Below are 16845 nucleotides of genomic sequence, written 5' to 3' on the forward strand. Positions count from 1 at the left end.
CTTAGTTTTCAGAATGCTGAGTTACAAGGAAAACAAAGTCTTTTTTCGGTGACAGTAATTACCTTCTTTCCAGGTGTGTGTGTGTGTGTGTGTGTGTGTGTGTGTGTGTGTGTGTGTGTGTGTGATTTCAGTAGTTAATTATTTATACGTTAATGTTAAGTTAAAAAGGCGAGATAATATGTTACTGGCCAGATAGTTCACAGTTCCATCGCAAAGGATAACTGTTCAGCTGGCGGCCGAATAAGTCCGTTGAGACGGAAATGCGCGGCTTCTTAACGCTGTCGTTGCGACAACGCGAACTTGGTCTGCAGCTATCGCCTTTAATAATTTAACGGTTCCCTCAAGTTGAGATCTCAGCAGTCACCGAACTACGGAGAAAGGGAGAATTACAACGGAGGAGAGATAAAATTAATAGCGACTACTTGTTATCAGAGATCTCAATTGGCCGTTCCCTGCTCGCAATCGCCTGCGTTTAAACAGCGTATCGTATGCGGCTGCCTGCCTTAGCTATTCCAAGAGATGGCGCGCCGACCTGTTAGCGCACGCGACAAGCAAACAGTGCAGGAAGCCAACTATTCGAAACAAAACGGCAATAATGAACTACCAGCGCAGGAATGAAGCGGAAATCTCGTAAGGTCGTTCTACCTCCAAGAAAGCGACAATGCACGGTTATTTGCAAGTACCTCTGAGGTTCCTGAAGGCTACTGCGCGGAAACTACAAGACATACAGGGAAGTTACACATATCAGTGGATAGAGCGTCTCACCATGTTTCGATCTGTAATACGTGCCGGATCGTAGTTGCAGACCGAGCCACTAGGGGGCAGGCGTGTCAGAACGTGTAGACGAAACATCCGCTCCGATTTCTCGCACCGGATTAGTACTCGCCTACACATAGGCAACTCAGTGAAGAAATTTGCTGTCGTTGCGTTCACGCACGTGTTCTCTCTGCTGTAGTGACGTTTCGCTCCTCAAAATCGTTGCACATGTTGAGCACCTAAAACAATGCGGAAAACAAACAGTGGTGGCCAAAATATTCGCAAAAACTGTCACTTGTCCTCAAGGTTGCCAGTCACTGAGAAAAATTTGAGTTCTTTCATAGCGAAACTCAAGTGCCTCATGAAGCGGAAAATGGCATGAGCAACTCAATGACACGACATTGGTATCAATAGAGCCAACGCCTGAAGTCGCCTCTGTAAGGTAGTTTCTTATTTTTGATACAAACACTTTCCTTTTGATTCAATGATGAACGGTTTTGGCCTTAAAAGGCCATCTTCATGTGCTACAACGGAGAAAAGGAAAGTTTGTAATAAGATCTGACACAAGTACAATTATTTCCGATAGATCTGTTTCTGAGCTTCGAATAGGGCTATTAACACGCATATGCTCCGTACCTATGGGTGGCATTTGGTGAACAAATGTTCGTGGGCTGTCAGCTAAACGTAAAATAGAAAATCACGGAATTTTACAAGGTGATTCAGTTGCCACTACCCATGGGTCTTAAGGAACTAACAAAGCGTTCAAATACCCCACAAAAGATTTTCGTATTCTCTCGCTCTCTATGCTCAAACTATTCGTCTGTCATAAAAAACGAACAGGATATTTTTGTCGGAAATTTACTGCGGTTAAATTCTGTGCTGAGATACGCTTACGCTAGAGGCCCTATTTTTCCAGTTATTCAAGGAAACCTAGAAAAGTCACCTTTAAACGCGTTTTTCTTGATAACTCGAAAACCATAGTCTCCAGCGAAAACCAGTCTCAGTACAAAATATAACTGCATTAAATGTTCTACAAAAAAGTTCATTTTTCTTCCGTAGAACTAATAGTGCGCGCGTAGTGTGTGGGAGAATATGGAAATCTCGTCCATAGATTTTGAAGGCGTTGCTGGTTGCATAAAATCTTTGAGGCAGGGGCAGCTAAAGCAGTCTGCATTCATACAACACAGTGTTATTTTCCTTCCTTACTCTCTGCGCTATATACGCGCGTCCTGTATAAGACAATTTTCAATCGTAAAATGCGACAAACACTATTTCAGTTATTCATGAAGCATGAAAGTGGAATACAGGTCGTTAAAACTTTGAAACCTATTTAAAGCAGAGTGAGGTCCTTACAGTGAAAGAGACAGATTACCAATATTTACGATACATTTTTCGTGCCTGTCCGCGCTGCACATCGGGTAGCTAGGTGTTTACGCGACTGTACGTAATCTTAGGTGAGACGACAAGGAGTGCAAGACCAGGGTAGATCCATGTTGCAGCTCTGTGGCACACTTCTTCAGCATAAGAGGTATTTACGTTGGCTGCGTAAGAGGAAGTGCAGACGCGGCCCAGGCGGTAAAATGCGGCAGTCGTTCGTAGGAAGGCCCCATAATCAGCTGGAACATATATGAAGGAGCGACTACCTTAGCTACGTAAATTGTCACAAATATTCAAATAGCGTTAGTTTCACATCCATTTTGATCACTGAGAAGTTTATTTCATTTCTTCTACTTCGCTAATGTAAACATCTCGCAGCCAGAGGAAGAGTGCCAGAGAGCTGCAAAAAGGAACTACTCTGGACGTCTTTTCTGAGTCGACTCTCCTAAGCTCATGTGAAGTGGAGAAAATACCTAGCAACTTAAAGTGTAGCGCTGTCAGGCACCGAAAAATATGCCGTAAGGATTGGTACTCTGGTCTCTCTTACTCTATTGACCTTACTCTGTTTTAAATAGACTTTACTGTTTCAACGACCTGTATTCTAATTTCGTATTTTATGAATAACTGATTGAAACATCATTCCAATATTTGTCATATTTCGTGGCCTTTACGATTTAAGATAGTCTTACAGAAGTCGATTGCATCTAGTGCAAAGAGTAGGAACGGAAACGTACACTTGGTTGTATGTGCATAATAATTCCCGATAATTTCCGATTTTATATTTAGTTCTCAACGCAAGAACACTTTTTAACTAAATTTCGCCAGTAGTTATCAACCATTTACATGTTAATAGCACTGTACTAAGCTCACAAGTAGTCCTAGTGAAAGTACTTGTTTCAGGTCTTAATATAAACTTTTCTTTTCTCTACTGCAAGTATCTCAAGACGGCCACTGAAGACCGAAACACGTTATGGTTGTCTCGCAAACAGAGTGATACCGTTTAAAATAAATAAAATAGTATCTTACATAGTTGAATTTGGGCGTTGTCTCCAGTGATTCCGTTTCCGACGTGCCACTGAGATGCAACTACCCCTCTCCTCTTCATTCATTTAGTGAGGCACTTGATTTTCGGTACGAAAGCACTCTAAATTCTTAGTGACTGGCAGCGGAAGACTGCAACTTGACGTCACATGACAGCTTTCGGAATGTTTCATTCACCACTGTGTCCTTTTTGCGTCGTGCATTGTATGAACAATCCAGGGTCATTCATATGTACGTCGTTTTCCCAGATTTCCCTCTTTAGGTAAGAACTTAATCGTCAGATCGGGGCTTTCCTGTAAGAAATACGACAAAAAACATGAGCAGCTGTACAGTTCGTCGTCTGTCACCTTCTGACATCGTGAAAAGGTGACAACGGCGTGAGGAGCTACCCTCGTAGGAAGATTTTTTGCGTATTGATTTCAAAACTTTTGCCGAGAGCCAGCGGCAAGTAATATAAAACTTCCTCACAGAGCGGCAACTATTTATAACAAGCTGGAACGGCACCCAGTTCAAATACGAGGGGGGAAGGAATAAATCACTGACAACAGTACACGAAGCGACTTTATTGAAACCGTAAACAACCGCGCATGTTCGTCGAGGACCAAACTTTGGGCCGTCCCCTACATCTGTCACTCCAAAGACGCCCCCAAGTTACGAAACCGAGCCTCAACTCTACACAGGCAGATCTCTCGGCCAACTATCACAGCATACTGGCAACTGAGAGAGAGGCTATAAAGTAAACGCCGTGAATAGTTAGTGCTGGCGAAGAGTCATTACATTCGGCCAAGGTGCACATAAGTAAGTAAAGTATACAGGACGGCGAAAGACAGTCTGAAAAGCTTGTAAGGGCGTTTCATGGAAGGTTGTGGTGGGAAATATTTGTTAAGAAAAAACTCCGATACGATGCGCCATCTCCGAGTTAATTAACAGTGAAGCTAGCCAATCAGGCCGTAGCGCGCGCAAATTCAAGCACCCGTCAGACATAATTCGCAGTTGTACTCATAGCATTGATGACAGCGCACGACACTGCTCAGCCTTTGGCTCGGGTTCCATCCTTACTGTGGTGTCACCGCCAGACACCACACTTGCTAGGTGGTAGCCTTTAAATCGGCCGCGGTCCGTTAGTATACGTCGGACCCACCTGTCGCCACTATCAGTGATTGCAGACCGAGCGCCGCCACACGGCAGGTCTAGAGAGACTTCCTAGCACTCGCCCCAGTTGTATAACCGAATTTGCTAGCGATGGTTCACTGACAAAATACGCTCTCATTTCCCTAGACGATAGTTAGCATAGCCTTCAGCTACGTCATTTGCTACGACCTAGCAAGGCGCCATTATTCAGTTACTATTGATATTGTGAATAATGTACAGACAAGAGCTACGTTCAACATTAATGGATTAAAGTTAAGTATTCCACCAAGTACCACCTTTTTTCTGAAGTCTAAATTCCTTGTCCTGTTCCACACCTCGCGGCAGCCTGCGTGAGCTTAAACGCGTGCCTTTCGGCTTCCTTCAAACTCCGTGGGTTGGCTCCTGCCAATCCACAACACTTACTACCGCCCCATGTCCAATTTCTGTACAGCCCTCTTGTTCGGTTTTAAGAGACCAAATGGAAAACACGTTTGGTGACACCGTCTCTGGCGGGCAGCCTGAATTTGCGCGCCCCACGGCCTGGTTGACTAACTTCAACGCTAATTTACTCTGAAACGGCGCCACGTATCGAATATTTTCCCTTTCTCAGTACAGCTTACGCTGGAACACACTTACAAGCTTTTCAGATTGTTTCTGACCACCCCATGTATGGTGCATCTTGGTAAAAAGTGTGTATGGTTGTATATGTAATTCGAAACTTAATAAAATGGGTAACATTGGTGTCCATAGGCAACTAGGAATGTATTAGGTCTCTGTTGCTGCTACAGGATAACTTTTCTCATTTGTATCTGGGGTAAAGAGACAAATTCTGATGACTATTTTTATAAATGATAAAAATCGTTCCACTGTTCGTGCAAATGTCTAAATAGTGGTCAGTTCAGCTGAATTGCCACACTGTCACGAAAGACTGCAGAAAAGCAAAATCAAAAGTAAAGTAACTAACGATCTACGATTGTGTGTTCAGTGAACGTAATTCGCGATTTGATGAGTAAAATGTTATCCAACTGCAGCTACAGGCTTCGTGTAATCGGTTCTGAAATGATTTTAGGCGTCCCGAAAACGCGTGAATCGTCTCACAGATTAGAGTGGAACTGAAACCACCGACTAATGGTGTACTTGATTAAGAGTTACAGAGACTACATTCACCATAAATTTATAATATGGAAAGGGTCACGTGAAGAACAGTTGCAGATACTTACAAGATGCATAGTTACACATGTTCGGCAATTATGTGTGCTCAAGGTTCGCTTGTATTAATTCAGGAATGCCTCTGCGCTATCGAAAAATGTATCACGCAGAATCAGCTTTGACGCAAATGTTATCAGTCGTTTTACCATCATGCTTACATTCTCAGTGAGATGTAAAAGTCTTCATTTAGGTGTGTGTGTGTGTGTGTGTGTGTGTGTGTAGTTATTCACTAGTGAAAACCTCACTGCACTGTTTATCGTCTGTTAATGTTTATAATAATATGAAATGTATGTAATTAGAGGGATCTTCTCGTACTTAGTTCGGCAATTTCCCGAAAAACAGAGCGGAAGAGACTGGCACAGTGCACAAGTGCCCTCACGAGCAAACACCTTGCTGTAACTACGGATTATCGTATTGCCCAGCTATGGTTATCAGTCCCCTAGAACTTAGAACTACTTATACCTAACCAACCTAAGGACAACACACAACACCCAGTCATCACGAGGCAGAGAAAATCCCTGACCCCGCCGGGAATCGAACCCGGGACCCCGTGCTCGGGAAGCGAGAACGCTACCGCGAGACCACGAGCTGTACTTCGCACTCGTTAGAGTGAGGTGAACTACAGGAAAAACAGAGTCGCTAAGATATTATTTCTGAAAAGAAAGTAACACAGTAGCTATTACAATGGCATCGCGTCTAAATTAATTTGTATATCAAGAACACCGTGTACATTTCGTCATATACAGTTACATAGTAGAGTTGACACTATTACCAAAAACAACAGGGTCTTCTGCGTCACGAAACTGCACAGAAACTCTTACAACCTATAGTGTAACGCGGAACTTCAGACAATGGTACTTCGCACAGCAACGTTGAAATTACGTCCTTCTACCATATTTCAACGGTACAATAGCACGAAATATCGGTGGCTTATCTACCGTGAGAATAACTTCCGTTAGATGCACTACACTACATTGTGGTATGTAATCGCGCAATTCAATTACGAAGTGTGGCGAGTTTTTCATGTTATTATTTCCTGAAAAATGGCTAGAAATGACACTTTTTGTACTAATACAAGTGCCTGGAACAGAATAATCCTGTAAGACATTAAAACGCAACCGATTACCGTACGATCACACCAACGAAATCCCACTTTACTAATTAAAACTTTTTATCCTTATGTCTTGTTACAAGACTGTAAAAAAGCGATGTATCTCGCAGCTATGTGTCCTTTACAGCCTAATTACGAAATAGGGCAAGACGATGGCTATTAATCTAAGGTTATTAGTTTTATTTATAGCATGACGATTTATTGTGTAAGAAATTCGCCATGCCTACTAGCCGGAGAACAGTTTCCAAAACGCACAGCTGTTCAGTATGCAGATAAAGTTGGAAAAGAATGCAGCTAATAATGTACTGTAAGAATACGAGTGAAAAACGTACTGCACTCTTGTATTGTTGAATTATTCAACAGTTACACGATCTAGCTGCAGATACAGAGAGATTGACGTGTATTATTTTCTGTAAAAAACGCTAATACAACAATAGATTTAGACATTAATGAAATTGAAAATTGATCGTCATACACCGAAAAACCAAGAATGCCCTAATATAATAAATCATGAGTGAAAATTTTGTAATTCTGGAGTACTGAACTACTTGGCGTTCGTCTTCATTTTGTATCAGTAAATCACTTCGAAACAAGATAGTTGGTCGTGCCATTAGCGAGGAGATTCTAAAAGCTGGTAGGTAATTGTTAGCATTCTAGTTTCCTTTGTTTTAACTACCTGCCACGGCAAGTTCACCATCTAATAGTTTTTATTCGATAACTACACAGAACACGTCAGTGGTGTTGAAAAAACAGTCTCTTAAACGTGTAGTAAAAATACACATATGTCTGAAAGATAAGTGTGGTGTAAACTACGAGCAGGTGGGTAGCGTATTTTTACAGTCTCGTATTATTCAACTACGTAGCGTTGTTCCATCGATTGACGACACGAGAGCGTTGTTAGTCATAGGTAGATGTATTTTGTTATGAAAGTACTTGTAAAGATAACAGTGGCGCTAGAGTACGGGAAAAGGATGATATTAATACTACATAGCAAAATTAATCATGTACACAGGATATGAGACAAAACGTGTACTGGAAACTTCACGAGTGTAACAGGAAGAATGAGTCGGTTACGAAACTCATTGGCATTTATTATAACCGGTACTACCTACAGGAAAAACTTTGACTCTTCTAAACATAATCCAAAAACGCACTTACTCAGTTACAGATTAACGGTCAGATGTTAAAGTATGAGCAGATGCGAAATGAGTTGTCTTATATTCGGATTATTGAACTACACCACACAAGAACACGTGAATATTGCTAAAGATTTCGGTAAAAAGGAACTTGAAAAAGTAATCAGTGTCAGTAAGCGACGTGAAACGAGAGAGATCTTGTGACTACAGAGCAAATCAGTAACAGACAAGTATAGGTAATTATACCTGAATTAACGACAAAAAGAGTTGGATGTGAAACAGATTGCCATTAATGGCTAGTTATTACCAGTATTAATTATAGGACCGACGTAGTTTTGACTATACGTGTTCTAGTAACGCGTACAAGATTCACAGATAAATGGGCGGGAGAAAAACTGCATTATTAGCAGGTGCGTAGTGAATCGTTACATTTCCGTATTATTAGACCACTTTCCGTTCTTGGGTCATTTGACGAGACGGATGTTAACTACAAGAGTAGCGTCGAGTTGATTAAGCATGTCGCAAAAATCCATTTATTTACTAGAAAGTCAATCGGAGGTGAGAGAATATGAGCAGTCCATTGTTTCATTCCGATATAGGCCTAGTTACTACTTATCAAAATTAATAGCATATACATAGACCGAAAACAGGACTACAGAACAGCGCGGTAACACACAAGAAACACCAGGCTGAAAGAGCATTGAATAGTTCACATGAATGAAAGGAAAAATAAGCTGTCTGAAAAACTAAGAGCTGGTGTGTACGAATAGTCTGTTGTTAAGTTCCGGTATTATTAATGTACTTCGCGTTATTATGCCGTGTTAAAGAACCACTTACAAAAGTACATCGTATCGGCAGAGACCGAAAAACGATCTTCTGACGAAAGACAAAAGTGATAACGAACACGAATCACTAGACAATATGAGCATTGGAAAGTTAATGTGGCCAACTACCACCGACTATAAAAGCAAGTGACGTCAATTACATCGCAAAAACGCTTGCATTGGCTAAGAGGTAAACATGCACCTGGAAATCTATGAGCAGGCGTGTACCAATACGGTATTGTATATTCTTGTATTAGTAGTATAATTTGTGGTCTTGCGCCATGTTAATGATTTATCTACAGAACTAAATAGAGTCGCCAGAAACAGATAAGACGATGACCATGTTACAATATAGCACTATGATGATATGCTCGAAGCGTCGGACAAAACAAGCATTGCAAGGTTCATGTGACTGAGAGGCAAGACGAGATGTCTGAAAAACTAAGAGTTTGTGGCTACGAAGACTGTATTGTTCGATTCAGGTATCATTAATCTACTTAACTTTCTTGGGCTATGTTAATGAGCGTCTCGTAAATGTTACCGCGGGAGACCGGAAAACGATCTTGTCATTTTAGAGCAAAGTGCTAAGACACACAAATCAATGGACAAAAGGGCCAGTGGAAAGTTCACGTGGTCAGCTAGTATCGATATTAATTGAAACGTAACGTCGAGTTAACCGCGTCGCAAAAAATGAGTGCGTTCACTAAGAGCTAAATACGCACCAGGTATGTACGAATAGTGCATTGCTACCTTCTGGTGTTATTAGTCTAGTTTGTGCTCTTGCGCCATGTTAATGAACTACTTGTAAATAGTATCACCAGAGACAGATAAACGGATGACCGTGTTACTATAGAGCAGTGTGATAACGTACGCGAAGAATTTGAGAAAGTGAGCCTTGGGAAGTTGATATAGATGAAAGGTAAGACGAGACGTCTGAAAAAGTACTGGTGGGTGCGAATAGCGTACTGTTCCGTTTTCGTATTATTTATCTGGTTTGCTACCCTGAGCTGTGTTAGGAGGCTACCTACAAGGGTAAATGGTATCGGCAAAGACCGAAAAACGATCTTGTGACTTGACTATAGAGCAAAGCGATAATAGATAGGACTCAGTAAAGGAAGTGGATATAGGAAAGTTCATGTATTACTGGTATTAATTGCAAGAGTAACGTCAAGTACGTCACAAAAGTGCATGCAATGACTAAGAGGTAAATAGGAATGTGGAAAATTACGAGCTCTTGCGCCATGTTAATGTACTACTTGTAAATAGTATCACCAGAGACAGACAAATGACAGTGTTACTATAGAGCAATGTGATAACGTACTCGAAGCATTTGAGAAAGTGAGGCTTGAGAAGTTGATATAGATGAAGGGTAAGACGAGACGTCTGAAAAAGTAATAGCTGGTGAGTGCGAACAGCGTACTGTTTCGTTTGCGTATTATTAATCTGCTTTGCTCTCCTGAACTGTGTTAGGAGACTACTTACAAGGGTAAATAGTATCGGTAAAGACCGAAAAACGATCTTGTGACTATAGAGCAAAGTGGTAATACATACGAATCAGTAAAGGAAGTGGATAAAGTAAAGTTCATGTATTACTGGTACTAATTGCAAGAGTAACGTCAGGTCACAGAAGTGCTTGCAATGACTAAGAGGTAAATAAGAGTGTGAAAAATTACGAGAATCGTGTATGAGTAGTGTACTGTTATATTCTGATAACATTAATCTGCGTTCTTGCCCCACATTAAGGAACCACTTATGGAAGTAAATAGTATCGCCAGAGATCGAAAAACGGTCTTGTGACTGTGAGCACAGTGATGAAACATACGAATCACTAGACTAAAAGTTAATGTGGCTAGCTTCTATCGGTGTTAGTTGCAGTAGTAACGTCAAATATGTCGCAAAAAATGCAAGAATTGATTAACAGGTAGATAGGCCTACACGCCTGAAAAATTATGAGCAGGTGTATACGAGCAGCGCATTGCTACATTCTGACATCATCAGTCTGCGTTCTTGCGCCGTGCTAAGGGACTACTTTTAAAAGTAAATAGTATTGCCACAGGATGAAAAGCGGACGAGGATGCGATTACAGAGCAATATGGCAACACACACCAAAGTTCGTGTGGATGAAAGGGAAGTTTATGTGGATGAAAGAAAAAACGAGTCAGCTACGAAACTTATTGGCAGTAGTGGCTAGTTATTAGTGGTATTAATTACGAGAGCAGCGTCGGCGCGAGGGCGCTATCGATATTCGATTATCGCTGGCTGGGGCCGTGGCGTCGGCGACGTCGGAAGGGCTCGGCACGTGGCCGCAGGTGCGGATCGCGGCTTACCTGACTTGTTGGCCGACGCGGCGGACGACGCGGAGGCGGCGGCCGCGGCGGCGGCTGCGGCGGCGGCGGCGGCCGTCGCGTGGTTGAGCGGGGGCGGCAGCTTGCCGTTGGGCTCGGCGGGGAACTTGGGCTGCGACACGGGCTGGTGCGGCGCCACCGGCGGCAGCGGCACCGTGGCGGCGGCGGCGGGGCCCGCCGGCATCATGAGCGTCGACATGGCCAGCATGGGAACGGTCGGGGAGCGCGAGCTCAGCGTCACCGGCAGGTAGGGCAGCAGGCTGGCTGCAGGCATAGAGCTACTCGCGAACAGAACACGCGCCTCCGCCTGGCCTCGCTCCGGCTCCGGTCGGCTACTGTGCGGCGGCTGCTGCCTGCTGCTGCTCGCTCTGTCTGGGCTGCGCGCGCCTCGGGTGTAGCGGGCGGGCGAGAAACCGTGGCACGAGTCGGGCGCCCACGCTAACGGCGGCAGCTGCGGTCGCTTCCTCACTGCACGGCCGACCGCACCGGCGTCATCGTCGCAGCAGGTGTTTCAGTGAACGTGTGTACGAACGTGAGAGAGAGAGCGGGGGGCGGTGTGGAGTTGTGCGGCTGAGGTGATGCGCAGTTGGCCGTCGGTCGCGGAGGTGCGGTGCGCCGGCTGTGCTGCTGCTCACTGTTCCGCGACTGCCACCACTCTGGCGCTCGGCGTCGCGCCGCTGTGGTCCGGGGGCGCCGAAGGGTGCCGAACGCGCCCGAGCCGGGGGTGGCGGACGCAGCCGAGCGCCGCTGGGTGGCAGGGGGCGCCGCCGGGTAGGGGAGAGGGGGTGGCGGCGGCGGCGGCGGGCGCCGGAGGGGTGGCGGAGAGGTGGGGAGGCGCGTCGCGCGCGCGGGGGCGGCGCGGGCGGTGGCGGCGGCGGCGGGGCCGGGGGCGGCGGCGCTCCGGCGCTGCGCTGCCCGGCCGGCAGAAAGCCGGCGACCACGCACGCGAGCGGACCGCCGCGGCGCCGCGCGGCGCAGCCGCTGCGAAGCGTACGTGCTTCTCAAAGGCGATTCGCAAACGCGTTCTCAACGCGGGGACCAATATCTTTCGCAACACTCATTCTAACATCTTAGCTCCTTCTCCTTCACAATCGCAGGATAGACGGTGAGTTATGTAAGCTACAAATGCACAAAAGAAAATTAGGGATCCGCTTCGCATATTTTCAAAACAGATACAAGTGTTCAGAAGTTCTCGATCCTGACAAAAAGAGACAAAAATTTTAATAAAGTAAAAAAAATGGCCTAGCAGATAGGCATAAAAAGCACCTTGGTTTAGCCCAGAAATATGAGAGAGGTACAGGCGACTATGACGAAGGCCCTAAAATTTCTCATCCTAAAAATAAATAAATAAAAGTACAGTTGCAATGTATCATACAAGCTCTCACGACCACTACTATATTCACATCATAATTCCATGGTCGATGTATAAAACATTCTCCTAACGTTTCATTGCTGATTGGGAGAGATATGAAGCTGCTTTACCTGATGAGATGAATCTTATGGACTTATGGGCCATTGTAAGTTTCCATCTCCGACTGCGGGAGACGAGTGGTAAAGCCGGCATACCTCTGATGATGCGTCCCGAAGTCGGAGATGAAATGTTAGCATAAAGTTTATGCATCGAACACGGCATGTTAGCCCTGAAGTTTCAAGTGAAGTCGCAATATACATGGTGAGTCGCGCTAGTTGTTAACGTCGGGCGGAGAGGGGGTGGAGGGCAGATACGAGACTAAACTGCGTTGATTGGTTTCGAGATGTGTCGTGCCACAAAAACTGAAATTTATGGATTGTACAAAAAACTTATCATACTACAGGAAAACGGTGGATATCCACTGATTTCTAGCACTGTACAACATTTCTGTTTTCAATAAAGAAATCTGTATTCCTTATTCCAGGGAAACGGGGCGGGGGGCGGTGAGCGCAACAGCCAACTGCCTCCTCTTGGCACCCCCTTTCCCCCGTTTGCGGATGCAAGTCAGTGTTATCTTACAAAAATTCAGGATTCGTTTCAGATATTAGGGTCCGAACGTTCTCAATCTGACAAAGTGAAAGAACAAAAAAATTTTTTTAAACATAAACGAAAAAGGTAACGCTTTTCTAAGAATGAGCTAGCCAATAGAATTCAATGGCGTAAAAAAATTAATATGCCTGGAAAGGTGATGGACGTACATGAGATTACGATGGAGATCAATAATTTCTCTAATTACATTAAAAATATAATGGCTTTTTAGTAGGTTATGTACGCGGTCGGCCACTTTTTCAGCTTGTTACGACTTACTGTATAACTTACTGCAAGCTCATCATCGCAAGAATGTGTTACAAGAACTTTACTTTTTAATATAGGGGTAGGCAGGATCGTTAGTGCCAGGGGAAATAACAGTAAGTTAGGCATATGATAACGAATCTTTTCTGAAACCAAAAGATCGTTATGCTTTAAGTCACCGATATTGCACTGTTTCATGGTATCCATGAAAAATTCTAAATGTTTGTCTGAAAAATTCATTTCCATAGTTTTAATCCGGCTAAAATGTACCCTGCCGAAACGAATTTGTCATGGATACCACGAGACATCGCAATGTATCTATCCTAAAGCATAAGATCTCTTCGTTTCGTAGGCAGTTCATTAATGCCTACATATCCGTTACTATCGTCAGCAACACTATACTTGTGGTTAGGTGCATATAATCAATAAAAGATCGTCCTTCTGGCAGTTCCATCTGATGATAAGCCTATGCCTGAATGGCACTATTGAATGGCACAATAAAAAGTATCAAATTCAGAATCCATATTGTTTCTAGATAAGCCGCCAGTTTCAGTCGCTGTTGAAATTTGTCCTCCTTACTATACAGACAATCATTTATTCAGAAACAGGTAAAACGTAAACCTGGCTTACGTATGGCGCAAAGATACCTCAATATGCCTGAAAAGCGTGAAGGAGGTGCGGTTTTGCGACGGAGAGTCACCTCCAGTTACGAAACATATCAGTGCGAAAGGAAGTCCCAGTAGTCTCTCAGTACCGAATACACATATACAACTCCTAGCGACCAGGGTTTTAATTAGATACTTTTCATTAGATACTTTACCAAAGCGCTGCAGTGAAACAGTTTTCCTTTCACTCATATAATACTAGCATGGATAGGGATAAGTGCAAAAAGGATTTCGATACAAATAAGTACACTACCCGACTCTCTGTGGATGGGACCAGCACTCACCATGGGCACCCAAACTGACATAGTATGTATAAATGTCTTTTATAAATGGAAAGAAGTGCGTTGCTATTGTGATATTAAATGAGCGAGTGTTCATTGAGTGGCACGGACTTTATTAGTTTGTACAGAAGTGGCTATATCGTAAAACTAAGTGTAAAAGAAATGCTCAGTCCAAACGTTTGTTTAAATACAGTACAATTTTACTAGGCATGGTTCTATCGGAGGAGATATGCCCATACCTTCTGCCGATCTTTGAATTGACTTACTCAGAGAGTTATGTGAGGACTTAAGTTTTAACTTAGCCTCAAAATTGAGGTACAATTTGGCATTTTCACATTAATAAATTATTGAGGTACGAGAAAAACGACATGGAATTCCACTGGCGATTAAGGACTCACCATTTCTAAACACAATCACTCGGTAAATCAGCTTGTTATAGTCATAAGACTTTTCAACTATTTAAACTGCTCAGGAGGAAACGACCTGGCTCCGAATGATCTAATTATGGGACTGTCCAAACTTTGTTTAGTTTTTTTCTCCATTTATTTCTCCACATAATAACCAGTTCTTCAAATATGGAAACAACTACCGTTTGCTAGGTGCGAAATAAGATTAGTGCGATGACGGGAATGAACTTCAAAGTAAAGTTCATGCAGTAACTTTGCCACGATTAGGAATCACTGTTAGAATATGCTACAGTTATGTCGACATTCAAGTTGCGTACCCTCCACTTTGACAGCAGATGGAACCGTTTGTCTTTAATCTTCTACTAGCTACATTTTCGACTGTTCTGCAGTCTTTGCAATGTAGTTACAAATCCACTTGTAATCTCTTATAATTCACTTGCGTTTAAATAAGCCTTAAAACCTTTTGAGTAAAATGGAATGTCGTATATCTTTTGGCTGATGTTTATCAAAAGAATTATCAATTACGGGATAAGCTTTGAACTAGCAAAACGTTTGTTTAGCATGTGATAGAAATACTGTCCAGCGATATGTGCGATGTCAACTACCACTGGCAATTCCAACTGACGATCACAGAACAAAGAAGCTTGAATTTTTGTCGCTAGCTCTCGGTCGTACCGGTTTACGAACGTCCAGGATGTACATTATCTTCAGTGGGATGCACGACCACGCTTAAACAGCTCATTCATTAACTGCGATAACAAAGAATACCCTAGTGGTGAATTTACCTCCTCTATGACATTCGTTCTGTTTAATCTCTGGGTGTTGTGATTAACTTTTTTAGAGTGACGTATTTGATCAAGTCTTTAAACCAGCCGTTACTGACGAAAAGCTTAAGATTTCATGATACACGTGATCATCATTAATTCGTAGTCTACCATACGCCTTAGAATCCTCACAGCAAGCCATCTACAGAGCCATACTTTCCCAGCAACACTGTACATTGCGTCCTTACAATAGTTCGAGATCACTTAGAAGGTCCTTTGTGTTTTTATGTATAATAATGTTCGTATATCTTTTATACAACGAGATGGCCGAGGAAGAGAATATTTTATGCAACTATGTAATTTTAACGACACTCAGGTGACGTCCAATAGTGCAACTGAGTTATGTGATTTCCAGTCATTATTTTATAAACCATTATTTTTATTGATTTTATATATGTTGCTCTTAACTCACCTTCTTGGTGCACAGATTTCGTTCTTTCGATATTCTACGTTTAATAAAAAACACAGAAGAAATGGTTCAAATGGCTCTGAGCACTATGGGACTTAACATCTTAGGTCTTCAGTCCCCTAGAACTTAGAACTACTTAAACCTAACTAAACTAAGGACATCACACACATCCATGCCCGAGGCAGGATTCGAACCTGCGACCGTAGCAGTCCCGCGGTTCCAGACTGCAGCGCTAGAACCGCACGACCACCGCGGCCGGCAAACACAGAAGAGTGAAACACATTGAACGATATTTTTGTGATAAATTTGTATTCAGCAATTTCGACTAATGTTAAAATACCTGTTTCAGTATCATGATAGATAAAATGTTCCCAACCGTAAGCATACAGGAAAATGATTTCCTCTTTATGTATATAAATTGCACAAAATCATCAAAGCTTCCGGAAATACTTCACATTAACAGAATAGGTGAAACTTCTGCATACACTAGAAAGCTTTCAGGAAACAAGGGATACTTTTTTGTATCGCTACCGGAAAACGAAGCAATTCATAACAGTATGTTTGTGTCATAATGCTGCAGGAAAGCGGAAATCTGTGAAAGGGGACTTTTGATTGGGTCCGAGCCTACATAATAAAGTTCTCTACAGTTTTCTGTTGTACATTGTTTTTATAGAGTTTTCTGTTTAACATTGTTTGGTCGTCCCCCCAAACAGTCACCTGCTCAACTCCTAACCCGATAATTGTAGATGATTACGTATTGTTGCTTAGGTAGCTGATAAAAGTAATAGTTTCTAGTTTCGACAAACCTTTTTTATGGTGTGTACAGTAAAATGATTTTATCAGTGCTTAAATCAATACATCGCATCGTCGTTTAATGGGACGATTCTGTTGACCACTAGCAAAAGCAGTTTCATTGGAAAAAATTTAAGGAAGTATAATCCACCCACGAAAGAGGTAGCTTCCAAAACACTCGGTCATCTAGTTTTTGATCACTCAGTTGTCTGTGACCTTCAACACGTAAAATTAATAGACAAGACAGACAACATTCAAATATGCCCACCAAGTT

General features: G+C 42.9%; 1 protein-coding gene across 1 annotated transcript in view; it reads right to left on the bottom strand.

Annotated features, from left to right (window-relative positions):
* Positions 1–11395: 11395 nt before the first annotated feature.
* Positions 11396–16845, bottom strand: part of LOC126260327 (serine/arginine repetitive matrix protein 1-like) — a 42456-nt gene continuing 37006 nt past the window's right edge. The window contains exon 2 of the mRNA XM_049957652.1: positions 11396–11911. Within this exon, the coding sequence (XP_049813609.1) occupies positions 11396–11911 (516 nt within the window). The remainder of the gene's footprint in view (positions 11912–16845) is intronic.

The sequence above is a fragment of the Schistocerca nitens genome, chromosome 5 (genome assembly GCF_023898315.1).
Source record: "Schistocerca nitens isolate TAMUIC-IGC-003100 chromosome 5, iqSchNite1.1, whole genome shotgun sequence".
Taxonomy (NCBI): Eukaryota; Metazoa; Arthropoda; class Insecta; order Orthoptera; family Acrididae; genus Schistocerca; species Schistocerca nitens.